Source organism: Conger conger, chromosome 13 (genome assembly GCF_963514075.1).
Source record: "Conger conger chromosome 13, fConCon1.1, whole genome shotgun sequence".
Lineage (NCBI taxonomy): Eukaryota > Metazoa > Chordata > Actinopteri > Anguilliformes > Congridae > Conger > Conger conger.
In genome coordinates this window covers 27621152-27647885 of record NC_083772.1, presented here as the reverse complement: position 1 = coordinate 27647885, position 26734 = coordinate 27621152, and the positions used below count along the sequence as shown (strand labels likewise).

At 42.4% G+C, this 26734-nt stretch overlaps 2 protein-coding genes across 2 annotated transcripts; both read left to right on the top strand.

Moving 5' to 3' along the window:
- Positions 1-667: 667 nt before the first annotated feature.
- On the top strand, positions 668-10004 carry LOC133108151 (extracellular calcium-sensing receptor-like). The gene is made up of 6 exons (XM_061217584.1): positions 668-807; positions 1867-2161; positions 5013-5798; positions 7475-7693; positions 7784-7907; positions 9091-10004. The coding sequence occupies exons 2-6, from the start codon at positions 1901-1903 to the stop codon at positions 10002-10004; spliced, it is 2304 nt and encodes a 767-aa protein (XP_061073568.1). The 5' UTR covers positions 668-807; positions 1867-1900.
- An 8791-nt stretch (positions 10005-18795) lies between these two features.
- On the top strand, positions 18796-25240 carry LOC133108431 (extracellular calcium-sensing receptor-like). The gene is made up of 6 exons (XM_061217948.1): positions 18796-18938; positions 19923-20217; positions 21898-22695; positions 23202-23420; positions 23505-23628; positions 24327-25240. The coding sequence occupies exons 1-6, from the start codon at positions 18847-18849 to the stop codon at positions 25238-25240; spliced, it is 2442 nt and encodes an 813-aa protein (XP_061073932.1). The 5' UTR covers positions 18796-18846.
- Positions 25241-26734: the final 1494 nt, after the last annotated feature.

Here is a 26734-nt window from a genome sequence, read left to right as displayed (position 1 = left end):
CTGCTGTATAGTAAAAAAGTACATATCTTTAAATATCTCTTTTTATCTCTGTTAACTTATCTGGAGCCACAAACTTTCAGGAATGTAATACCACCAATAAAAGATTGATGAATCATGGTGTTTGTGTTTTCTGTCATTTTTGTATGATGTGCATTGTGCTCAGTCCTCATACAAAAAGCATCAAAGTAACAAGATTGGCCTGCCTGCAGAGTGCTCTTGCGGGGGGATAGGCACAGTCAGTTTTAATCCTTTGGGAGCTGCAAAGGGGAGGTGTGGCTGAAGTTCTCTTCAGTTGTCTTATCATCACTACATCACGACTGGATTTGTTTTTCATTGCTGTGTGCAGCTCATTCTTTTGGGAGGCTTGTTTTTGTCTTTTGTTTCTGGGAGGTAAGGCCTTGTGTGAATAAGACTTCAGAAAGGACTCCCACAGATATCCAATAGATGGTTCCCTGGAAACCAAAGAAATCCAGTTGGTCATTTTGTAAATACATAGCCACACCTCTTTTCAAAAAAAGAAGGTAATGCCTCTCAGCAAGGTATTTAAACATGAGAGAGTGCCATATCCTGTCCTGAAAGCATGGAGATGATGTGGATCACTCTGGTTCTGGCACTGGTGGCTGGAGCTCTCACTCTGGTAAAGGGAGGTTCACGGTCTGGATGCATACTGCAGGGGACCCCCAGTCCTGCTTCTCTATCCCAGCCTGGGGACATTGTGATCGGAGGCGTTTTTTCCATCCACAGCTATGTGATCACATCTGAGCATAACTACACCAGCCAACCCAAAGCGCCACGCTGTACAGGGAGGTCAGTGAAGGGACGGAGAACATTGTACAATATGGAGACCAGATTCTGGAGATATATAAATATATGTACAAAAAACATTTAATGCATTACGATTTTCAAACGTTTACTTTTCATGCATGTTAAGATTATTTTGTTTCATAAATGTTGTCAATGTTCTTTGATTATGTTATACATTATTTTGAAGGTATACAGTTAAATGCTGAAGTATTTGTTTTGGCTTAGTACACCAGCACATTGGATTTTAAATAAGATAATTAATATGAGGTTAAAGTGAAGGCTGACAGGGATATATTCCCTGGTGAAGCTTTCCCAGGCCTGTATTTCAGCCACCTTCAATTTCTGTTTGTTTCTGGGGCTTTTTATGGCTTCTGACTTGGCTTTAGCAAGTGAAACACATGTTCAGTTTTATTCAACAGCATTCCACATTTGATCTTGACAAACCTTATGTTTTGGCTGTCTCTGATCAATATATTCAGTTTTTTCAGCCTCATGATGACCTGCTTTGCTGGTATTGAACCTCCACAAAAACTGTATTGCTGCCAAATACTTTTGCTTTCAACTGTACATTTCAGTTTTTGGTCATTTCAGTTTTCATTTCTGTTTCAAGATGTCAGTCTGACCTTTAAGTTTAAGCCATTGGACAGGCACATTTTTTTGTTTATTGCTTGTTATCATTGTTTTATTATACCACACCTTACAAAACATACTGTACATTTCATTTTGGTTCTTTCATTTTTAGTAAAATATATATTTTCCATCAGCCTTGCCCTCAATTTAAGGCATAGCATTGCAAGTGCAATAAAAAAAAAAAAAAAAAAAAAATATATATATATATATATATATATATATATATATGGTTTATATATGTTTTAATTTGAAATATACATGCCCTGCAATTCTAGAAATCAAATAAATATAAAATATACAGATGGGCTAGGACTACTTATTATAACCCCAATACTAAGAATACCATCTACCAAAATATTTTTGGCTTCATGGTGTGTCAAGTAATGCTTTCTGTTATATTATTGTATTGTTTTTGATTGTTCCTCATAACAGTTTAGATTTCAGGGAAGTGCGCTTTGCTAGAACCATGGTTTTTGCCATCAAGGAGATCAACAACAGTTCAGAGCTCCTGCCCGGTGTAACTCTGGGCTACCAGATCCATGATGCCTGCTCCTTCGTGCCAGTGGCCATGAATGTGGCATTCCAACTGGCCAATGGCATTGAGCCAGTCTTCTTTCCCAAGCAGTCCTGTTCAAAGCCTGCCACCGTGCATGCTGTAGTGGGCGAGTCTGGTTCCACACCCTCTGCCGCCATGTCCAGTATTCTCGGACCCTTCGGCATCCCCCAGGTGAACTCCTCCTGCCCAGTCCTCCACTGCATGTTCTAAATGATCAAAAATTATTCATTTTTGGGTTGGCATTTGGATGATTTGGGTGGGCAACAACAAAAATGTTGCTTTTCCTAAATAGGGTATGTAAACAAGGGCATAGTTTAATTTGGAGAACGGGGGCCACAAAAGGAAGATAATTACAGCATCCAATTTCTGTAAGGCGGTCCGGGTCCATTAGATTTTATGATGAGCATTTGCATGATGAAGCAGAGAGGAAAACTTTTGGTTTGGATCTTCAGCAGGCTACAATAGTCACAATACTCAAGGCATATTTAAGGAAACCACCATCTTGTTCAAGCACTCTCTTATTATTGTAACCATGTCTCGTGAATATGTCCTCTCATTTGGAATTGGAAACACCAAATTTGCGACAGGCAAATAACAGGAATCATGTGAGACAGAATATTCTAGCCATGGTTAAGACTGCAAGTGAATGGTGTGTGTGCCCTGTGAAGGATTGTAGGCCTGTCCAGGGTGTATTGCTATTTCTGCCTCATTCCCAATGCATGTGGGATAGGCTCCAGGACCCCCCAAGACTCTGATAAGGGATAAACGGGTTAGATAATGGATGGATGGATGAATGGAATCCATGCATTAAAAATACAGAATATATACAGTGAGCTCCAGAATTATTATTATCCTTGATAAATATGGCACTGGCGGCACGGATGGTGCAGTAGGTAGCACTGCCGCCTCACAGCAAGGAGGTCCTGGGTTCGAATCCCCATCGGCTGGGGCCTCTCTGTGCCTGGTTTCCTCCCACAGTCCAAAGACATGCAGGTTAAGCTGATTGGAGAGTCTAAATTGCCCATAGGTATGAGTGTGTGAGTGAATGGTATGTGTGCCCTGCGATGGACTAGCGACCTGTCCAGGGTGTATTCCTGCGTTTCGCCCAATGTATGCTGGGACAGGCTCCAGCACCCCTGCGACCCTGTTCAGTATAAGCGGGTTAGGATAATGAATGAATGAATGAATTAAATATGGCACTTTCAACCAATCGGCACCCTGGTTTATTCCTGATCTGAGGAAAATGAAATCTGCTGGGTGCATTCCGGAACGGCGGGTCAAAATCTCTGGATTCATAGTTCACAAGCTGGTCTATAGAGAGCACCAAGGAACCTACAGTCAACCTTCTTTTCTGATCTGAAGAAATTCACCCTGGATCCAGAGGTCCTGGCTAATTACAGGCTAGTTTCAAACCGTCCCTTCCTTTCGAAGGTGCTGGAAAAAGTAGTCGCTGCACAGCTCCAGGACCACATCTGTCACAACAAACTATTCAAGAAATTGGTCTGGTTTCCAGCCAGCACTGAGACAGTGATATTAAGCATAAAAAAAACGTCCTTATCCTCCTGGACTTTAGCGCAGAGTTCGATACCATTGACCACACCATCCTTATCAAACCCCTCCAAGAAACCATCGGACTCTCAGGAACAGCCCTGAACTGGTTTTATTCTTATCTCCATGACAGGACAGAGTATGTCTGTCTCAGTGGTTCCAGGTCCCAAACCCACTGAGTAACTAGGTAGCCCACAAAGGTCTGTTCTCGGAGATATCCTGTTCATCTTATACAATGTTCCCACTCAACCGTGTTATCGGCCAGCATGGACACGCAGCTGTACATTAAAACTGCACCAGGTCCATTGGCTGCATGGGCACTTCTTAATACCTGCCTTGAGGAGACAAGAGCCTGGATAAAGAAAAACTTCCTGCAACTGAACAGCAATAAAACCGAGAACTTCATTGTTGGCACCCCCCACCAGCTCTGCCACTCTCCCTTAACCCATCTCACTATTGCTGGCCAGAACATCCCTCTCTCCTCCTCAGTCTCCAACTTGGGCATCACATTTGACCCCTCTTTGACCTTCGACAAGCACATCAAACAGTTGTGCAAAATGTCCTTTTACCACCTCAATAACATTGCAAACCTCCACCCCATTTTCTCCCTGTCCAATGTCTCCTCAAGGCTGGACTACTGCAATGCTCTCTTCATCAGGATTCCAGACAAGAACATCCAGAAGCTCCAGTATATTCAAAACTACTCCACCAGCATCCCGATGGCGAGAGTGAAGGGTGGAGGCTAAAAGGAACTGCCCAAGAAACAAAGTTATAGTTTGGACAAGAATGGTTGCCACAGGTACTGGCTCACTGAAGTGTACAGAAGCATCTTATCTGCTCAAGTTCAATAAAATACCTCCAAACACATTGGACAGCAAGGCAATGAATCAAACATACAACAGTGCTCTTTTTCTTAATGATGTCTGTTTGTTTCAGTAAGCCTATTTTTTGGCCTATGTCTATGTCTCTGTTTTTTTCTTATATCAGGCTAATAATGCCTTCCTTGACTTGTTGGCACAGCTCTGGTCCATATGTTGACAAACACCAATAAAGCTTTGACTCAAGACATGATATTGAAAGCTTTGTTATACCTGCACTAAGGAATCACTTGAATACACCTGAGTAATTAAAAATAGCTGGGAAGCAAACTGTCCGATTACATTTGGACCCCTAAAATGGGGAGACTATGCATAAAAAGGATTTAATTCCTACATGAATCACCCTATCATCTAAATACCCTCAAAGGTGACAGTCTGCACTTTAACATCATATTACTTAATTTAAAATCGTATATGCTAGACAATGCACCACTGCCCAAATACTTACCAACTACACTGTATATCTATTTGTGCACAGGGCAAGTGTATATTCAAAAGACTGATAAGTAGGTAGGTATTTAGGTTGATGTACATATTGTTTCACTAATATTCATTCGCTGTTTAAAATGTGCATATTTCCTTTCATGGAGCTACAGGTAAGCCATTTTGCCACCTGTGCATGTCTTAGTGACAAGCTGCAGTACCCCACCTTCTCCAGGACCATCCCCAGTGACTACTTCCAGGCAGCAGCCTTAGCTAGACTAGTCAAGCATTTCGGCTGGACATGGATTGGAGCAGTGTGGAGTGACTCAGACTACGGGAACAATGGGATGGCTGCCTTCCTGCGTGCAGCGCAGGCAGAGGGCATCTGTGTGGAGTACTCAGAGGCATTCTTCAGGACCAACCCCCGTGCAAAGGTCCGACGCGTAGCAGAGGTCATCCGCAGGTCCACGGCCCGTGTTATTGTGGCATTCATTGCCTCAGCTGACTTGCTGGTCTTGCTGTCAGAGCTGGAAGGCATGGCACTGGCCCCATTACAGTGGATTGGGAGCGAGTCATGGGTCACTAACCAGAAGCTGTTTCAGTTTCATCAGTTTGCCGGTGCCATTGGCTTCGGCATCCCCCGCTCGGTCATTCCGGGGCTACGGGACTTCCTGCTGGACCTGGAGCCGGCACAGGTTTCTCAATCATCCCTCCTCACAGAGTTTTGGGAGAGGGCTTTTGGCTGCAGCCTGAGGGGAAGTCAGACTACAGCCGGCTGGAAAACATGCGATGGAAAACAGAATATGCGAGACCTGCAGAATCCCTACACAGACACATCTGAGCTGCGCATCTCCAACATGGTCTACAAGGCTGTGTATGCAATAGCCCACGCCATGCACAGCATCATCTGCACAGATGAACCCCACTGTAACAGTAGTATCAGAGTTGAGTCATGGCAGGTAAACAATCCATTACACAATCTTTCAACTGCAATGGATAAGGGATGCAATGGATAATAATAATAATATTAATAATAATAATAATAAGAAGAAGAGGAAGAAGAAGAAGAAGAAGAAGAAGAAGAAGAAAAAGAAAAAATATTATTATTATTATTATGATTATGATTATGATTATTATTATTATTATTATTATTATTCCAAGCAGCCTAGTGTGTTTTTTCGGATTCTTATTCTTTTCTTCCCTATTAAGACTTGTAGATTCTCAAACCTAAGACCCAGACTTGCTTATGGTTTTGCATAGTATTGTACGTTGCACTGGATAAGACCATCTGTATTTGTATCTGTAACCCTACGTAATGTAATTCCTAGCAAGGATGTATGTATGGTTACCCCATAATGAGTGAAGACATTTTTATCTCAGTTTTTCATTAACAAAATAACTGAACCCTGGATTTTTGCAGCTGAATTTTTGGACCTGACCTTATCATGTCATAGTGTTTTACTGTAGCATGAATTCATTGATCACCCACAACTCAGATTATTACATTTTCCCAGACTGCCCATAGATGGCACTGTTACAACCACTTAACATTTAGGCTTATAACAGCTGTTTGGCCTGGGACAGATGGTCCCAAATGTTATTGGACTGATTCAATTTTCAGCCGCTTTGAAGTTGACAAACAGAATGGCTACAAGCCAATTAAATTTTAGGGCATGGTACAATTTCACATAAGGACCTATAACTCCTGAATACAATACCCAATCTTTATGAAACCTGACACTTGACCGCTATATGATTTGATTGAAGGACTTCAAATTGGGGCAGCACGGATGGTGCAGTGGGTAGCACTGCCACCTCACAGCAAGGAGGTCCTGGGTTCAAATGCCCGTCGGCCGGGGCCTCTCTGTGTGGAGTTTGCATGTTCTCCCCGTGTCTGCGTGGGTTTCCTCCGGGTACTCCGGTTTCCTCCTACAGTCCAAAGACATGCAGGTTAGGCTGATTGGAGAGTCTAAATTGCCCATAGGTATGAGTGTGTGAGTGAATGGTGTGTGTGCCCTGCGATGGACTGGTGACCGGTCCAGGGTGTATTCCTGCCTTTCGCCCAATGTATGCTGGGATAGGCTCCAGCCCCCCTGCGACCCTGTTCAGGATAAGCGGGTTAAGATAATGGATGGATGGATGGACTTCAAATTGGGTCATTATCGGCGTGTAGGTGGCGCTATCTTAATAAATCTTAAGAAAATTGTATAGAACTCTGATAAACTGAACTATGGATTGGCCACCATGGAAATGCTCTTAACCATTTTCCCCAGTTTTATTATGCCCGAATCCAGTGTGATTTGCTGAGCATTCAATGTTACAGTGCAAAATACAAATAATTACTGAGCAAGCACATTTTAACTTACAACACACAACCTATTACCTAAAAGCCCACAAAATATTCAAAGCATTAAATGCATTTCATGTTATGTTCATGGTGAATACACTGAGATGGAATCTGCAAGATCTGTTAATTTACATGCTGGCCATAAGAACCAGAGAAAGGCACAGAACACTGGTGAGACTATGAGGATATGGGTATTGGGGAATACTGATGGATAGTTAATATGGTGGTTGAGTAGTTCAGCTGGTTACTAGCTGGTGCACTATCAGTTCTCTGACTCCCTCCCATCAGGTCACAGAGCACCTGAGAAAAGTAAACTTTTCCAGAAATGGGTACAAAGTCTCCTTTGATGCCAATGGGGATCCAGTGGCCACTTATGAGTTGGTGAACTGGCAGGTGAAGGATGGGCAAATGCAGTTTGTGACTGTGGGCCACTATGATGCATCCGCTCCTGATGGACAAGTGCTCATCATGGAGAAGAACATTACCTGGGCAGGTGGCCAACAACAGGTAATTTCCCATTGAAATATAAATTAATTAGACAGATATGTTGGCATGTAATAGTTGACTCCATGTCTATGCTATGATATTTGTTTAAAGGTGCCTGTGTCAGTGTGCAGTGAGAGCTGTCCCCCAGGCACTCGGAAGGCTGTGCAGAGAGGAAGGCCTGTCTGCTGCTATGACTGTGTTCCCTGTGCTGAAGGTGAAATCAGCAATGCTACAGGTACAGAGGAACAGGAATAATTCTTGACAATGTAATGACAATGACACATTAAATATATTGCATGTAGCATATGTATTACTTGTGTATTAGGATGTTTTGTTTTGCTAGGTAAGCAGTGTTTGGCTAGGTAAGTAGTTGCGGTAGCGTGTTGCGGTATTACAATTTAAAAAATAAATAGGGACAGTACCTGCAGAGTGGCAGACCAGAGTGGTGGTCCCCATTTTGAAGAAGGGGGACCGGAGGGTGTGCTCCAATTACCAGGGTATCACACTTCTCAGCCTCCCCGGGAGTGCTGAGAAGGAGGCTCCGACCGATGGTCGAACCTCAGATTCAGGAGGACCAATATGGCTTCCATCCTGGCTGTGGAACAGTGGACCAGCTCCTTACCTTGGCGGGGTTGCTGGGGTGGTCAGGGACGTTTGCCCATCCAGTCTACATGTGCTTTGTGAACTTGGAGAAGGCTTTCGACTGTGTCCCCCGGGGAACCCTGTAGTGGGTACTGCGGGAGTATGGGGTACTGGGGCCGTTGTTACGAGCCATCCGGTCCCTGTATAACCAAAGTGAGAACTGTACACATCCTGGGCACAAAGTCAAGCACGTTTCCAGTGGGTGTGGGACTCCGCCAAGGATGCCCCTTGTCACTCGTCCTGTTTCTGATATTCTAGGACAGGATCTGAAGGTGCAGCCAAAGTGAGGAGAGTGTCCAGTTTGGTGACCTCAGAATTGCGTCTCTGCTTTTTGCGGACGACGTGGTTCTGCGGGCTTCATCCAATTCCAAGTCCAAGGCCATGGTTCTCTGCCGGAAAATGGTGGATTGGGAATTGGGTTGGGAATGAGACACTGCCCCAAGTGAAGGAGTTCAAGTATCTTGGGGTAAGGGTAAGGGTAAAAGGGAGCGTGAGATTGACAGGCGGATCGGTGCAGCGTCAGCAGTAATGCAGGCGTTGTGCCGGACTGCCTCCCTTTGAAGGTTTTCTGGGCACATCCAACTAGAGACCCCGAGGTAGACCCAGAACCCCCTGGAGAGATTATATATCTCTCCTGGCCTTGGAGTGCCTCAGGATCCTGCGAGCTGGAATGCGTCGCTGGGGAGAGGGACACCTGGAATACCCTGCCCAGCCTACTGCCACCGCGTCATCTTCTGCACATTCCTGATCAATTATCTTTTATCTCTTTTGTGCAGATTCCCTGGACTGCATCACGTGTTCAGCCGATTACTGGTCGAATGCTGAGAAGGATGAATGTGTTCCCAAGCCTGTTGAGTTCTTGTCCTTCCATGAGGTTCTTGGGATCATTCTGGTAGCATGTTCAGTGACTGGGGCCTGCATGTCCATCATGGTGGCGGCTGTGTTTTATAGACACCGGGACACTCCTATTGTGAAAGCCAACAACTCAGAGCTGAGCTTCCTGCTGGTCTTTTCATTGAAACTGTGTTTCCTTTGCTCTCTTACCTTCATCGGCCGGCCCTCTGAGTGGTCCTGTATGCTGCGCCACACTGCTTTTGGGATCACCTTTGTCCTCTGCATCTCTTGTGTTCTGGGGAAAACAATAGTGGTGTTAATGGCCTTCAAGGCTACACTTCCAGGCAGTAATGCCATGAAGTGGTTTGGGCCTCCACAGCAGAGACTGAGTATTCTTGCTTTCACTCTCATTCAGGTCCTTATTTGTGTGCTTTGGTTAACAATATCCCCTCCATTCCCCAACAAGAACATGAAGCACTACAAAGAAAAGATTATTCTAGAATGTGATGTGGGATCAGCAGTTGGGTTCTGGGCTGTACTGGGTTATATAGGACTCCTCTCTATATTGTGTTTTGTTTTAGCTTTTCTGGCTCGTAAGCTTCCTGACAACTTCAATGAAGCCAAATTAATCACATTCAGCATGCTCATATTCTGTGCAGTCTGGATCACCTTTATACCAGCTTATGTCAGCTCCCCTGGAAAGTTCACTGTAGCTGTGGAGATCTTCGCCATTTTAGCTTCCAGCTTTGGTCTGATTGTTTGCATTTTTGTGCCTAAATGTTTCATAATATTGTTTCGGCCTGAGCAAAATACCAAAAAGCACATGATGGGGAAAACGGCATTAAAATCTCTCTGAAATGTTCTCATGATGATTATATTTCAAATGTTCATATCTCTTCTGCTGTATACAGTCCCTTCAAAAAGTATTGGAACAGCAAGGTTAATTACATTAATGTTTTTGCTATCCACTGTAGACAATGGAGTTTGGGCTAAAAACATAAATAAATGAGATGACAGATCCGAATTTCAGCTTTTATTTTATGGTATTTTTATCTAGATTTGTTAAACAATTTAGAACATATCACCTTTTGTCTCAGACCACCCAATTTGCAGGTGAACAAAAGCATTGGAACATGTGACTGACAGGTGTTTCTTGTTGCCCAGATGAGTCCTGTTTGATTGTGTCAGGACTGGTGGTCAGAAGGACCAAGCGTAGACTCAGGGATAATTGAAAAATGGCAGGCAGGCAGGTCAGGGCAGGCAGAGGTTGAATTCCAGCAAACAGATATTACATGGAACATCAGGTGCGTAATCGTGTAACAAGCAGAGGCCAATAACGGGTAGGCAGTCCAAGAACAGAGCGATGGTACGAAAACAGCAATCCAAGAATCACAAAATGGAAGGCAGAGGTCTAAAACAGGTAATCCAAAAAATGGATTTCTGATTTGCCCAGGGTGTGGTACTGCCTTTTTAATTGTGAACACCTGGCTAGAGTGTTATAAAAGGTCACCCCGTGGCTTTCTGGGAGGCTTGTTCTTCTCCTGTACCAGGCTGTTTTGTTGATCGGTGGAGACAGGAATACGAAGTGCAACTTAGGAGTCCTAGAGTCCGCTGGTAGTTTGTTCTGTCAGGACTGGTGGACAGAAGGACTGAGTGCTGACTCAGGGAGAAGTGAAAAATGGCAGGCTTTAATAATGTCCGGCAGATCAAGGCAGGCAGAGTTTGAATTCCAACAAACAGATATCAGGTGCGTAATCGTATAACAAGCAGAGTCCAATAACAGGTAGGCAGTCCAAGAACAGAGCGACGGTAAGAAAACAACAATCCAAGAATCATAATCCGAAAATGCCAGGCAGAGGTCTAAAACAGGGAATCCAAAAAACTGAACAGAAACCACATAGGTAAAGAGATGGGTATGTGGCAGCTAGAACCAAACAGAGAACAACCCTATACAAGGACTAAAGCTGACAAACTATCAAACAACAGAACAAACAAGCATTTGACAAATTAACTAAACAATGAACAGTGCTGGGGAACAGACGAAGAGACACAGGTGAAACTAATGAATAAACGAATGACAGGACTAAGGACAGAGAACTGGGATATAAGGCAAAAAAACACGGTAGAACACAGAAAATGCTAAGACTGGGGAGCACAGAGTGAAAACACAGAGAACACATAGAAAAAGCAATGGAAAGGGCACAGACGTGACAGATTGGCTAAACAATAAATAGTTCTGAATGTCTACTCTTAGTTTTAGTTTTGGGTTTTGTCTGTGAAAACTGAATTTGTGCAAGACCAGGGAGCTGTCTTTGGGAGAAAAGTGAGGAAAACCGATCAGAGCCATTGCAATTTGGAATGTCCTGAAAAAGAAAGAAACAACTGGGGTACTGAGCAACAGACATCGAACAGGTTGACCAAGGAAAACAATTAATGACAGAAACATTGTGAGAGCAGTGGAAAAAAAGCACAGAACATCAGTCAGTGACATCACAAACAGTGCTCTGCCACAGCTTACGTCATATAGGCCTACGTGCAGGAGACAAAGCTGAGACGGGTGCATGGGGGTTGGACCCAAAATGCACGACTCAGAAACAATAGTAATATAAAGACCCCTCAGGGCTTTATTCGGGACGAATCCCAGGAGAGTAGTCAACACAAGCAAAGTCCATACACGTAGATCCAGCCAAACAAAAAGTAAACAAACAAAAAGCACGGTGCCGAGGGAAGAGGCAAACTCGTAGTCGGTAGACGTGCAGGGAGGTCCGGTAGCAGGAGAGCTGTCAGCGGGGCAGATGAACAGACGGACGGCAGGCAGAGGCGTAGTCGTGGACGAAGCGGGAGTCGAAACCATGAAACAATCAGCGAAGCAAAAGTACAAAACCGGTAGGCAAGGACGAAGTCAAAAAACAAACGATGGTCACAAAACAGAAATCAATAAACAATGGTCGGTAACAGGCGTGGATCGTAACGTGTAATCAAACAGTAAATAATGCTCAAGAGTTGCGTGGTAAACAGAGGCAGACAATTTCGCAGTGAACAGTTGCGCGACTGGGCTATAAATGCAGGTGTAGACAGGTGTAGACAATTAGTTAGAGCGTAGCAAGGAAATGGAAAACAGGTGCGATGGATGACAAGTTTAACAAGGAGATTAGTAATCGTTAGTAATAAACCTATCCTGCCCTAGCATTAGTAAATTAGTAAATGACATGCACGAGAAACGTAAGGTAACATGAACACATGATTAGTCTTGTTAGTTTCTACCCAATCCTGATCTAGCGTTAGTAGTTTTAGTAAATAGACAAATAGAAACATTAGGGGAGTGAAGGACAGAACGAGAGAGAGAGAGAGAGAGAGAGAAAAGGCGGAACGCAAGGTTTGCGGAAAAACATGTAAAAGTGTATGCATAACAACGACCAGTTAACGTAACAATAAACATAAATCGAAACATAACACAAAGCGAAACTAAGACGATAATCACTCAACATAACCAGGTAATATAATCATAACGAAACATAACTAGACATGACGAGAAAATAAATCGTAACAAGAAATAAACTAAACAACATGACGAACCTAGACTAACATAATACAAGATAAGACACTACGTGACTAAGACAACATGAATAAACATAAATCAACATAAAACATGGTGAGACAGACCTGAAACGTGACAAAAGCAGAACACTCTTCCATTGTTGGGTGCGCTCATGTGCTTGATTATGATACAAAATAATGAGGAGGAATCGCACCCAAGGTCGGTTCCTCCTGAACCGGACTGAGGAAAGACGGATGATAAATGTAAGCTTTATAGTTGCTGTAGCAGTGTGTCAATCGAAAAACAAGTGTTACATGACTTAAAAGAGCAGATATAGGCCCAGGAGTACAACGCGTGGGAAAAGTACTGAAACCCTGTATGTTGATGATTGGCTTTCACCGTAATGTATTCATGTGATAACTTAGGATGTGTAATGGTATAAGAATAGAAATCCTGTCTGCTAAAATCAGAGTGTATGCTCACATTGGTGTGATGCATTCCCCGTGCTTTGTTTTGCTGCAGTATTAATAAAGTTTGTATTGTTGTAGCTCTCCGTGCTGTGAAAGAACTGGGTTCTTTTAAACGGGAAAGGTGGTTTGCCAGACCCCCACAGGGTCAATACATCTACCTTCGTTATCTGACTCCATTTAAGATATAATTGAGAAATTTGAGTTTGAAACATATGCGAACCTCGGGAGTGATTACACTCGACTCTCACCTATGCCACCATTACTCAATATATGCTCCCGGGATTAGCATTATTGCTTAAATCTCAGTTTGGTGGAGAACTCAGAGGCTGAGGGTCTAGCCAACACAATACATGCAAAACACTGCCATGATAGTTGCGAGCCCAGGTCGGCTTAGCATTAAATGGGCTCCTTAGAGCTCATTTGACAGGAACCAGCATTGTAACGCCCAGAGGGTTCCCTTCGCACCAAATTAAAAGAGCCATGCGCCACCAATCCTTTAATGGGCCGAACTTGACGGCCTCACAGCTTAGAACTACCACGGATGTCCCAAGCCGCTGATCAGTCGGTCTTTAGCCACCATTTCCCCCTGGGTATTCAGTTGTAATTTAGGCTGAAAAGGTACAAGATGAATTAGAGTCATGGAGATCACGCAAGTTACAAACAAAATAGTTTATTCGCAGACAGGTAGGTTATTAGCTTTAGAATTCCAATAGTCAATTACAGATACACAAATTAAGAATAGAGATAGAGTAAATCATCATACCTAGCCTGCGTTGGCTACACACAAACAAAGAGTATAGAATATGCCGTGTATGGGAAGCCGATTACGATCTTCCGCTACTATACATACATACATACATACATACACAAGCCATGTTGCGTGGGAAGTCGAATACGATCTTCCCAGATTGGTCTGTCTCCCTTGCTTTTATGCCAAATCATACGTTTGGAACCAGGCGGCAGTGCCATAAATCAACCTGGAGGGGTGGTCAAATCTGGAATTTAGACCCCCACCCTTGGGGGTTGTTAAGTAGGGGAAATGAGATGATTCCCAGAGAGGACGTGTAGGTTTTCCCTTGAGTTACTGAAACTATGGTTTATTAAACTCCATTTGGTATGAAATGTATCTCATCCTTGATTTTACTGGATCACATCCATACCAAACAGATTACCCTTATGTTTTATTATGTTGCAGTTATCATGAAACTTCCCTCCTGATTATCCATTTTACATGCAATGTTACCATTACATAAGACTTAATGCAATAATATAAGGATCACATGGACAATGTTTTCAAGGTTTTACCGGGTCTATTTACTATCTTAATAGCAGTTTTGAATATTTAATCCAGGAGAGCAGTCCTGTAATGACAGCATTGCCCAAATGAGGGCACTGTGGGAGTGTCCGGAGTCTTCCCCCTTGGAAGTGACCAGGTATGGGGTCACAGGGAGGATTCTTTTCCCATGACCCAACTGCCCTTGGACCACTCATACACCTTTCCCTTATCTTTGCCCGAAACTCCCCAAAAGGTAGTCTAAACAACATTGACCAGAAACCCCAGCTCTCAGGCCCCTCACAAATGGCAGCCCTTCCTGACCTTAACCACTACGCTACAGGCCGCCCCATCATATCTATGAATGCTGTATTTGGGAGTTTTCATGATAACTGCATTATGCTGTAAATATGTATTTATGCCTCTCATGGTAATATACCTTTTGGATAAACCTGATTTGGGTGAATTAAAGGAAAGGATACACCCCAGATTGCTTGGTTTCTTCTCCTTATCTCCAAAATCTAGGCCTTAGTTCTTGACCCTAAAAACGGGTCACCCATATATAATTTACAGCCAAACTCCCAAACTGGTCAGGGAGCTAAAACAAATGGCTTCTACAGAGACAGCTTTTGCCCAGTTTCCCCTCGGCCCCTGGATGGTGATGATATCAAAGGTAGACTGTTACAAAAACTAGACCATTACACCAGTCGCACTGAACCAATCAGAACAACACCAAACATTACTATATTCTGACCTGGGATTATCATGAAACATCTTTATGCCATCTCCAGTATTCCTGTGCTCAAACCCTGTAAGGGATGTGAGAGAAGGGGGGCTCCAGGAATCCTTCTCTAGCTCTCCCCCACAGGCATGTGTGCCAAAAGGTGGGGGCTAACAATGTATGCTCCAGGAGGGGGAAGTCAGCAAGATGACCAGCGCATGACACCAAATGTTACTTATTACTGGTTTACAAGACCAAGATTAACCTCTTCCAAAGTGATGGAAAGGCCAAAGTGTAGAGAAAGAAGGGATCTGCTGAGGATCCAAAACATACAAGCTCATCTGTGAAGCATGGTGGAGTCAATCGAATGGCTTGTGCTTGCATTGCTGCTTCTGCAGTGGGCTCAGTAATCTTTATTGATGATGTAACTCGTGATGGTACCAGCAGGATGAATTCAGAAGTCTAAAAAAACATTCTGTCTGCCCATTTATGGAGAAAAGCACTAATCTGGAGGAACTTAGTCATGCAGAAAGACAATGACCCAAAGCACACCAGCAACACAACAAAGGAAGGTTTTAGACTGGCCAAGTCAATCACCAGACCTTAACCCAATTGAGCATGTATTTTGCCTCCTGAAGAGGACACTGAAGGGAAAAATCCCCTCGAAACAAACAACAACTGAAAGAGGCTGCAGTAAAAGCCTGGAAAAGCATTGGAAAAGAAGAATGCAACAGTTTGGTAATGTCAATCACAGGTTTGATGCAATTATTGCAAGCAAGGGATATGCTACCAAATATTAAGTGTTATTTACTTTCATTTACTTAAATAATTTATTTTCCAATAATGTTGCTCCCCTGTGGTCGGATACCAAAGGTAGCTCTGTTCTAAGTAGTTCTGGGTGTAAATACCAGGAAATAAAAGCTGAAATTCTGAACTCTTGTCTCATATTTTCAACTCCACCACAAATGTATTCTTTGTATTGCAAAAACATGCCAATTGGCCTTGCTGTTCCAATACTTTTGGTGCGGATTGTACTTCTCTAAGTGAATAGTAGTAAATATATTTTTACCTCTGATATTAACCGAGCTAACTGCAGATTTTCATACCACCATTAGAAGATTTATGAATCGGGATGTTTGAATTTTTTGGCATTTGTTTTGATGTGCATTGTTCCCAGTCCTAAATCAAAATGCATTAAGTTCGAGAAGTTCCCTGAGGAGCTGGCCTGCAGAGTGCTCTTGCTGGGGGATAGGCAAAGTCAGTCTTACTCCTTTGGGAGCTGCAGAGGGGAGCTGGTAGTATGCCTGAAGTTCCTAACAACACAGTCACTGCTGGGCATGTTTGTTTCTCAGGGCAGGGAGTGCTTAGCAGTTTATAGATCATTCTTAGGGGAGGGGAGACTTGTTTTTCTCTTTTGTTTCCAGGAGGTAAAGCCTTGTGTGAATAATACTGTAGAATGGAACTCCCACAGATATCCAGCAGATGGGTCCCCGGGAACCGAAGAAACACACCATTATCAGACATACTGTATATGTATGTCAACCAGTAATTTTCCATCTTACAGGAGGGACACATTTGGCTCATTTTCTTCCATGTATCATTGATTTGGGAATTATGTGAAACTCCGTAAAGATAAAGCAATTTTGTTCAGCCAGTGGAGGTTCATCAGACTCATTGAGCTAAGCAGTTCACATAGATAAATCTCTCCACTTCTGACATACTTATAAGAAACACAGTATTCAGCATTCATGTCAACAGTCCAATTAAAGTGATAATGTGGAATCTACGTATGCGGTGACATGCAGAGGGCTGTGTACATTAAATGTTTGTTGCATTCAGATGATTTACTCATCCATTTTGCCATGAATCATCACAATCACCTTTGCAGCACAGTGGCGGCTGGTAGTGATACTGGATGGGAGGGCTAAAAACTCTGATAAACAGTACACACTCCAGTATTGCACATTGAAGTCTAGAAACAAGCCCCGGTGTAATGATGTGGTAGTTTCATCCTACCCATTGCAGAGCTAAATTGTGTCCTCCACGAAATGTAATACAATCCACGATTCTTGACAGTTAGTGTATTTTTCTTTAGTTCATTGTCTCTGTACAGAGTTACGATTACCTACTTTCGGATGAGATGGTAAACCGAGGTCCTGATCCACTGTGGGTCCCAACCCTGGCTCTTTAAAACTGCCAACTTATCGTCCCAATGCAATTGGCAAAAAAATTGTTCTCTCCCTTTCCACCTCAGCTGGTGTGTGGTGAGCGTTCTGGCGCAAAATGGCATTACCCAGGTCGGTGCTACACATTGGTGGTGGTTGAGCCGAGTTTTCCCCTCATTACTTTAAGCGCTTTGAGTGTCTAGAAAAGCACTATATAAATGTAATGATCTATCTATAAAGCTGACAGGCTATATTAGCTTCACCCAGCATTGGCAGATTGGTGCTATTTCCAATATGAGTTTACAATCTTCTTCCAAAATTTCTCCAATAAAAGTTTCAAGTCTGTAATGCTTTGCTGAGTCCAAGCTGTGTCTACACCAAAAAGCAAACATGGGAAGCAGAAAAGTGAATTCTTCGCTACACTCGCTGTTAGCTAGCCAGTCCTTTGGTTCAAACAAAGAACCATAAAATGTAAGATTTTGTAATTTGTCTGTTCTCTAAGATACACATCGTTTGGTCCCCAATCTCTTCATTTCGAGTTTTTCTTCCAAAGACACTGGGAGAGGAAGGTCAAAGCTCAGCACTGCTTCTAGTATTTTGCCACTTTTCCAGTAACTAATAAGGAGTTTAATGTAAAAAATAGCCAAATGAGCTATTATCTGTATAAATAGTTTAATGGCAAATGACAAGCAGCAGACACTTCCAATCAGTGGAATTTAATCTGTACACCTTTCTGCAGTTTTATTGTTTGGATGAGAACAGGTTTAAATATGTTTCTTTCCAACTGTGTAGGCGTGATGGTATGCACAGTGCATACTGGTGTACGGCTGCAGGTGCCACTGATCAATAGATACTCAAGAACGAATATGGCTGCTTTAACCCTTGTGTTGTTTTAAGGGTGAAAAATGACCCGCCACTGTGTTTAATAGCAGAGAAAACCCCAGGTCTTCACGCTGATTTTTTACCCTGAGGACAAGGGGAGTGTACAGAATGTTAAGACTACACAAGGGTTAAGTAAATGAATTTGTTGTATGCTAATTTCTAACCTTACTTTAATCATTTTGCAAATTCTGACCAAATTGGAATCAATGTTTTTCTAAATTTTCAGTTAATGTTGTGGACTGTACATATGATTTCTGTTATATTTTACACATTATACTTGAGGTCTAATTATGTAAAGTGGTCGTTTTGAACCAGGACAGAATTGAAACAGTAATTATTGCTGAAATTGTCTAAATTAAGAAATTGAATTTTTGATCATTTTGTATAATATACAGCCACACCTCTAAGTGTGCTTCCCAAAGAAGGTAATGCCTCTTCCTCTCCATGAGCTCAGGGGGCTGTGCTCCAGCAGGGTATTTAAACATGAGAGAGTGCCATATCCTGTCCTGAAAGCATGGAGATGATGCGGATCATGCTGGTTCTGCCACTGGTGGCTGGAGCTCTCACTCTGGGAAAGGGACAGTCCGTGTCTGTGTGCACACTGCAGGGGAGCCCCAGGCCTGCTTTGTTCTCTCAACCTGGGCACTTTATGATCGGAGGTATTTTTTCCATCCACTACTATGTGAGCAGCACTGAGTATAACTACACCAGCCAACCCAACGCGCCGCACTGTACAGGGAGGTCAGTGAAGAGAGGAAGAACATTGTTCAATGTGGAGGCCACAGTTGACATATTATTTAGATATTGGCGATACATGCATAAATATAACTATAAGTAATATGTCATAGATGAATTGCAGACTGTACATATTAAGTAATATACTGTAAATTGCTATTCACATATTATGATTACTCTTCATCTTAAAAATCTGTTAAGTTTATTTTGTTTTATGCATGTTGCCATTGTTGTTTTATTATTTCACACATTATTTACAAGATACATGTTTCATATTGTATTGGTTGTTTTGGGTATAAGTTTCCATCAGTCTGGCCTTCAAGGTAAGCTATTTTACATCCCTAGAGCAGTCACTTATAGTTGTATAATACAATATTATTGTTTTGCCATTTCTAAAATATTTAAGTTCTGTAATTGTAAGAGTCACACACTGGGACCACCCATATAACCCCGATACCAAAGATTGCCTTCTACCAAAAATGGATTACCTTATGGTGTACATGGGGCAATGCTCCACTGTAATTTATTTTTGATCTAAATGGAAAATACAGTATGCTGAATAATGTTTGGGACATATTTTTCTTGAGTGGGCTCTGTACCCCACAATTTTAGATTTGTAAAAAAAAAAATGTGCAAAAATAAGTTTATTAAAGGGTATTTATTTATACATTTTGATTTCACTATGTAGAAATGACAGCACTTTTTATACATAGCCTCCCTATTTCAAGGGACCATAATGCTTGGCTTTGCTGCTGTTTCTGATTAAACAGAGAAAAACAACTGCCCTACATGTTTGGGATCATTGTCTTGCTGTGGAATGAAGCACTGTCAAATTTGGTATTTGATTGAACTTGAGCAGATAAGATGGTCCTGTATAATTCTAATTAATTCAGCTGCTGCTATCAGCAGTTGCATTATCAAGTGACAAGTGACTTGTTTCATGTTCTTTTATATCATTGTGTGTGACTCTTCGTATTGCTGCTCAAACAGTTTGGATTTTCGGGAACTGCGCTTTGCTAGAACCATGGTTTTTGCCATTAAGGAGATCAACAACAGTTCAGAGCTCCTGCCAGGTGTAACTCTGGGCTACCAGATACATGACTCCTGTGCCTCCGTGCCAGTGGCGGTGAAGGTGGCATTCCAGCTGGCCAATGGCATTGAACCAGTCTTCTTTCCAAACCAGTCCTGCTCAAAGTCTGCCACTGTGCATGCTGTTGTGGGCGAGTCTGGTTCCACGCCTTCCATCGCCATGTCCAGAATTCTGGGACCCTTTGCCATCCCCCAGGTGAGCTCCGCGTGCCCAGTCCTCCACTGCATGTTCTGATAATTTATGAGTTTATAACTGTAGAATTCAAAAATGTATTTGTAATAAATCCAAGAAAGCCATTAATATAGAATATACACAAGCAAAGTATTTTTGAATAATGAGCCTGCTGCTTCCATGGAAATTTGCTCTTACTACTGTTTCTATAAATAGAGAATCTAACCATTGCCTGCCAATTTAGCAATACTATTTATTGCATTCAAGATTCCACTATGAAAAAACCTTCGTATTTTAGTGCTAAATTAAGAAATAAGTAAAGTGCAGTCCACAAGTGTTTGGACAGAGACACAGTTTTTGTTGTTTTGCATATGTACGCCAGCACATTCGATTTTAAATTAAATAATGAATGTGAGGTCAAAGTGCAGACTATCTTTAGTTTAAGGTTATTCATATACATCCATATTGGGGGGCCTGTGTAGGAATTACATCCCTTTTGTCCAATTTTAGGGCATAAGTATTTCGATAAATGAACACAATCTTAAATAAAGTCATCATATTTGGTACTTGGTTGTAAATCTTTGAATTGGATGGCTGCCTGAATTGTGCAATCCATAAACATCATAGGATGCAGGGTATTGTCCCAGGTCTGTACTGTGCCATATTCAATTGCTGCTTGTATAGTTAGCTTTTTGTCATCGCTCAACCCTTCAGTAAGTCAACAGGAATTCCATTTGGATTCAGGTCATGTGTTGACTTACCTTTTACACTTTTTGGCCCTGAAAAAAAAAAGTTCTTACTTGCTCGAGCAGTTTGTTAGGGGTCATCGGAGAGCTTGTAAGTTTTACAATGTGTTGTGCAATGAGTTTTTGGACACTTCAGTATTAATCCAGCTGCCATCAGCAGTCACATCATCAATAAAGACAAGTGAGCCAGTTCGAGTGGTAGCGATCCATGCCAAAACCATAACACTGACGCCACAATTTTTCACCAATGAGGTGGTATACTTTGGATCATGACCAATTCCTTTCTTTCTCCACACTTTCCTCTTTTTCATTTTGGTACAGGTTAATACCGGTCTATCTTCCATTCAACCTGTTCCAGAACTCTATATCTTCTATTTATGGCAGTCTTTCCTGTGAGAAAAAAATATTGACTTTGTATTTTTACAGTATTGCAACCATTGACTTGACATTGAAAGGGTGGCTGAAAGTATACTGAGCCAACTGCAGTAGCTTGATTGAACAGCGTCTTTCAACAAGACTAGGAAATGAGACTCAAAAACAAAGAACGGTGTTTGCCGCTTGCAAACAGACATCACAGCTGTACAGTACTGTTCAATTTCCTTTCGGGGGAAATATGTATAAAAAGGGCTGTAAACCTCAATATGAAGCTCACTTTAACCTCATCCTCATTGGGCCAGTTTCACAGACGCAGATTAAGCCTAGCCTACAATAAATTACATTTTGAATGGAGCATTCTCTATACCAAGCTTAATTTAGTCCGTGAACCTGGCACATTGTTTAATTCCAAATCCAATGTGCTGTGCCACAAAAAATCTAAAATTGCGGCACTGTCATTGTCTGTATTCTTACTTACTTACGTATTCTTTGTAGACAGATCATTTTACTTCACTAATATTCACAATTTGAACAAAGTTGTTCACTCTTCAAAATGTACATCTTTACTTGAATGGAGTTACAGGTGAGCCACTATGCCACCTGTGCTTGTCTGAGTGACAAGCTGCAGTACCCCACCTTCTCGAGGACCATCCCCAGTGACTACTTCCAGGCAGCTGCCCTGGCTAGGCTAGTCAAGCATTTCGGCTGGACATGGATTGGAGCAGTGCGGAGTGACTCAGACTATGGGAACAATGGGATGGCCGCCTTCCTGCAGGCAGCGCAGGCTGAGGGCATCTGTGTGGAGTACTCCGAGGCATTCTACAGGACCAACCCCCGTGCAAAGGTCCGACGTGTGGTAGAGGTCATCCGCAGGTCCACAGCCCGTGTCATTGTGGCATTCGTTGCCTCGGGAGACATGCTGGTCTTGCTGTCAGAGCTGGAAGGCATGGCACTGGCCCCACTACAGTGGATTGGGAGTGAGTCCTGGGTCACTGACCGGGAGATGTTGCGGTTCCATCTGTTTGCTGGTGCCATCGGCTTCGGCATTCCCCGCTCGGTCATTCCAGGGCTGCGAGACTTCTTGCTGGACCTGGAGCCAGCACAGGTTTCCCACTCAGCCCTCCTCACAGAGTTTTGGGAGAGCGCTTTTGACTGCAGCCTGGGGGGAAGTCAGACCACAGCAGGCCAGAAACCATGCGATGGAAAACAGAATTTGCGAGACCTGCATAACCCCTACACAGACACATCCCAGCTGCGTGTCTCCAACATGGTATACAAGGCTGTGTATGCAATAGCCCACGCCATGCAGAGCATCATTTGCACAGACAGACCTAACTCTCCCCGCCACTGCAAAACGAGTGTCCCAGTTGAGCCACGGCAGGTAAACAGTCCATTCATTAGTCGTTTAACTGTAATGCAGTCAATAATAATAATAATAATAATGATGATGATTATTATTATTATTATTATTACTATTATTATTATTATTATTATTATTATTTTGCTGATCCCTTATTCCAGGGTGACTTACAGAGCATGAGATATTTTAGTGCAAAATATAAGTAATAAATCAGCAAGCGCTGTTTAACCTCTAACACACAACCTGCTACCGAAAAGGCCACAACAAAATATAGTATTTTGTCACCTGTTAACTTCATTTCACCTGGCCGAATAGGTTATTTCTGTGAATATGCTCCAGTGGAGTCTAGAACACCTCATCATGCATGATGCAGGTCATAAGAACCTGGGAATGGCACATGCCACTGATGAGACTGCAAGGGCGTGGCTGTTGGGGAAAATTGAGTGGATGTTTAATATGGAGGTTGAGTAGAAGTTAAGCTGGTTACTAGTTGGTGTACTGTCAGCCCTCTGACTCCCTCCAATCAGGTCATGGAGCACCTGAGAAAAGTGAACTTCACCAGGAATGGGTACAAAGTCTCCTTCGATGCTAATGGGGATCCGGTGGCCACTTATGAGTTGGTGAACTGGCAGGTGAAGGATGGGCACATGGAGTTTGTGACTGTGGGCCACTATGATGCATCCGCTCCAGATGGACAGGTGTTCACCATGAAGAAAAACATTACCTGGGCAAGTGGCCAACCACAGGTAATTTCCCATTGAAATATAATTTCATTAGACTGATATGGCATGTGAGATCATGTCTATTGCAGTGTTCTTGTTTTTTTGAAGGTGCCTGTGTCAGTGTGCAGTGAGAGCTGTCCCCCAGGCACTCGGAAGGCTGTGCAGAGAGGAAGGCCTGTCTGCTGCTACGACTGTGTGCCCTGTTCTGAGGGAGAAATCAGCAATGCTACAGGTACAGAGGAGCAGGAATAATTCACTCTGTTACATTACATATACTTTGTATTTTACATAAGCGCATTTCTTAAATATGTACAGTATACACTCAGTGATAACTTTATTAGGTAGACCTGTACACCAGCTTGTTAATGCAATCATGTGGCAGTAATGCTTCTCATTCACCCATTCATACACACACACACACACACTGATGGCGATTGGCTGCCATGCAAGGCGCCAACCAGCTCGTCAGGAGCATTTGGGGGTTAGGTGTCTTGCTCTGGGACACTTCGACAGCCCGGGTGGGGGTTCGAACCAGCAACCCTCCGACTGCCGGACGACTGCTCTTACTGCCTGAGCCATGTCGCCAGGTGACAGTAACACAAATGCAGAAGAGCATCTCTGAACACACAACGTGTCCAAACTCTAAGTGGATAGGCTACAGCAGCAGAAGGCTTAATAAGTCTAAAAAATAAGTCTAATACTTAATAAAGTGCTCACTGAGTGTATTTTCATCAATATACTTTGCAGGCTCACATTTTGGGGGGCACAACTGCAACTTAATGTGCTTAGGCCAGACAGATGAGTTTAATTTTGGTATACGGATATGAAGCTGAAAACTATAGTCACACTCATGTTTCAATCCCTTGTGCCGTTTTTAATGCCCTGACATATTCAGCACTCCTAAACTTTATTTTCTGAACTTTTCTGCAGATTCCCTGGACTGCATCACCTGTTCAGCTGATTATTGGTCGAATGCTGAGAAGGATGAATGTGTTCCCAAGCCTGTTGAGTTCTTGTCCTTCCATGAGGTTCTTGGGATCATCCTCACATCATGTTCCTTGACTGGGGCCTGCATGACCATCATGGTGGCTGCTGTGTTTTACAGACACAGGGACACTCCCATTGTGAAAGCTAACAACTCAGAGCTGAGCTTCCTGCTGCTCTTTTCATTGAAACTGTGTTTCCTTTGCTCTCTTACCTTCATTGGCCGGCCCTCTGAGTGGTCCTGTATGCTGCGCCACACTGCTTTTGGGATCACCTTTGTCCTCTGCATTTCTTGTGTTCTGGGGAAAACACTTGTGGTTCTAATGGCCTTCAGGGCTACACTTCCAGGCAGTAATGTCATGAAGTGGTTTGGGCCTTCTCAGCAGAGACTGAGCGTTGTACTTTTTACTCTGGTGCAAACTGTGATCTGTACCCTGTGGTTGATTCTCTCACCTCCTTTCCCACTAAGAAACATGAAACATTACAAGGAGAGAATAATTCTTGAATGTGATTTAGGCTCAGAAAGTGCTTTCTGGGCTGTATTGGGTTATATTGGACTCCTCTCTATATTGTGTTTTGTTTTAGCTTTTCTTGCACGAAAACTGCCTGACAACTTCAATGAAGCCAAATTCATCACATTCAGCATGCTCATATTCTGTGCAGTCTGGATCACCTTTATACCAGCTTATGTCAGCACACCTGGAAAGTTCACTGTAGCTGTGGAGATCTTTGCTATTTTAGCTTCCAGCTTTGGTCTGATCATGTGCATTTTTGCCCCTAAATGTTTCATAATATTGTTTCGGCCTGAGCAAAATACCAAAAAGCACATGATGGGGAAAATGCCATCAAAATCTCTCTGAAACACAGTAAGAAATGTCAGTAATTACTGATGGATGATTTTATTTAAAATTTACATTATGTAGTATGTTCTGATAATTTATATTTTGTTAAGTGCAAAAATGTATATCTCTTACAGTTACTTATCTGGAGCCACAGACCCTCAGAGGTTTCATACCACCAATAAAAATGAATCAGGGTGTTGGTGTTTTCTGGCATTTGACAACATTTTGTAACTACTCACTCACTCAGATAAAGCAAAATAACAATTTCAGAAGCATTGCCTATTGTGGGTACAGAAAACCCTTTATTTATTTGATTTTATCCATACATCAACCATTCGTACATTACCATCAATCACCAGTTATTTACAGTATATGCATTGTGCAGTGCTTTCTCATTTTTTAAATACAGTATACTGAGTAGAGACATTTTGCATACAACCTTAATTTTCTGTATGTTTTGCCTACCATCTATCATTTATTGTGTACTTTTACTGGGATAATGTCTTGAATTACAATTATACAAACCAGTGGAGGCTGGTGACTTCCAGAATTGAGGAGGCCATTTTTTTCCGCTTGCTCACTTCACTCGCGATGGAATGTTCCCTGTTCTCTTATCTGTCTTTGTGCTGGCCAAAGGCATACTATTTGGAGTGTAAGCTACAGTCAGAAAGTTCTGGCTGATGAAATTCATTGTGCAGAGCTTAGCCTTGTGCCTTCCTGAAGAAATGACATTGCTGTAAGTCTATGAGCCTGCCTGATAATTAAGCTGAGAAATGACATTTGGATGTAATATAAATGCCAAGTGAACATGTGTAAAAGGCAGGAATTTTAATTATGTAGTTAAAAACAATTTTGTTTAGCTTACATTTTTCATTCTTCTACAGCTTCAACATGTAATCACCAATTTAATCAAGTTTAGCATATAAAAAAGATAAGATAACACTTTCTTTATCATATGTAGTTTTATTCAATATATTTAATATAAAATATGTAAAAATATGGTTCCAGTTGGCTTTATCTAACGTTAACGTTATCCACTAGAGGGCAGCACTCTATTCGTATTTAGAGTGAATTTCCTCACAGAGCAACAATTCGGTAATTTGATATGGAAGATTATTAAATTGACTTGTAATAAAACGAAATGGACTACATTAAAAATAAAACTGTTCAATAAATCCCAAATGGTGTCTAACATGACCTATTGAATGTCATTCTCACTCCCTAGTATCTGGAATCTGCATATCTCCAGCCCAAGATCTCAAATTGCGCTAGAATCTCGCCGACTTCCGAGGTAGTTTTAAGCAAAAGTGTTTGGCCAAATGAGCTACTCCAGGGATGATAGCCAGGGGTGTTCTCTAAATTTCCTGAAAAGCACAAGTTGATAGGACACTCGTAGCCACTATGGCGAGTGTTTGTTTGACTGAAGTGACTAGCGAATTCTCAAAATGGCTTCTGTGTTGAATAGGAAAGGAAAGGATAGTTGATTCCAAATGAACCAGTAGCATGTGATTG

Coding starts and splice junctions, on each gene's coding strand:
- LOC133108151 (XM_061217584.1), top strand. CDS start 1,901: ATGGTTTTTGCCATCAAGGAGATCAACAACAGTTCAGAGCTCCTGCCC. Junction 2,162..5,012: donor GACCCTTCGGCATCCCCCAG/GTGAACTCCTCC, acceptor ATGGAGCTACAG/GTAAGCCATTTTGCCACCTG. Junction 7,908..9,090: donor TGAAATCAGCAATGCTACAG/GTACAGAGGAAC, acceptor TCTTTTGTGCAG/ATTCCCTGGACTGCATCACG.
- LOC133108431 (XM_061217948.1), top strand. CDS start 18,847: ATGATCGGAGGTATTTTTTCCATCCACTACTATGTGAGCAGCACTGAG. Junction 23,421..23,504: donor GGGCAAGTGGCCAACCACAG/GTAATTTCCCAT, acceptor GTTTTTTTGAAG/GTGCCTGTGTCAGTGTGCAG. Junction 23,629..24,326: donor AGAAATCAGCAATGCTACAG/GTACAGAGGAGC, acceptor ACTTTTCTGCAG/ATTCCCTGGACTGCATCACC.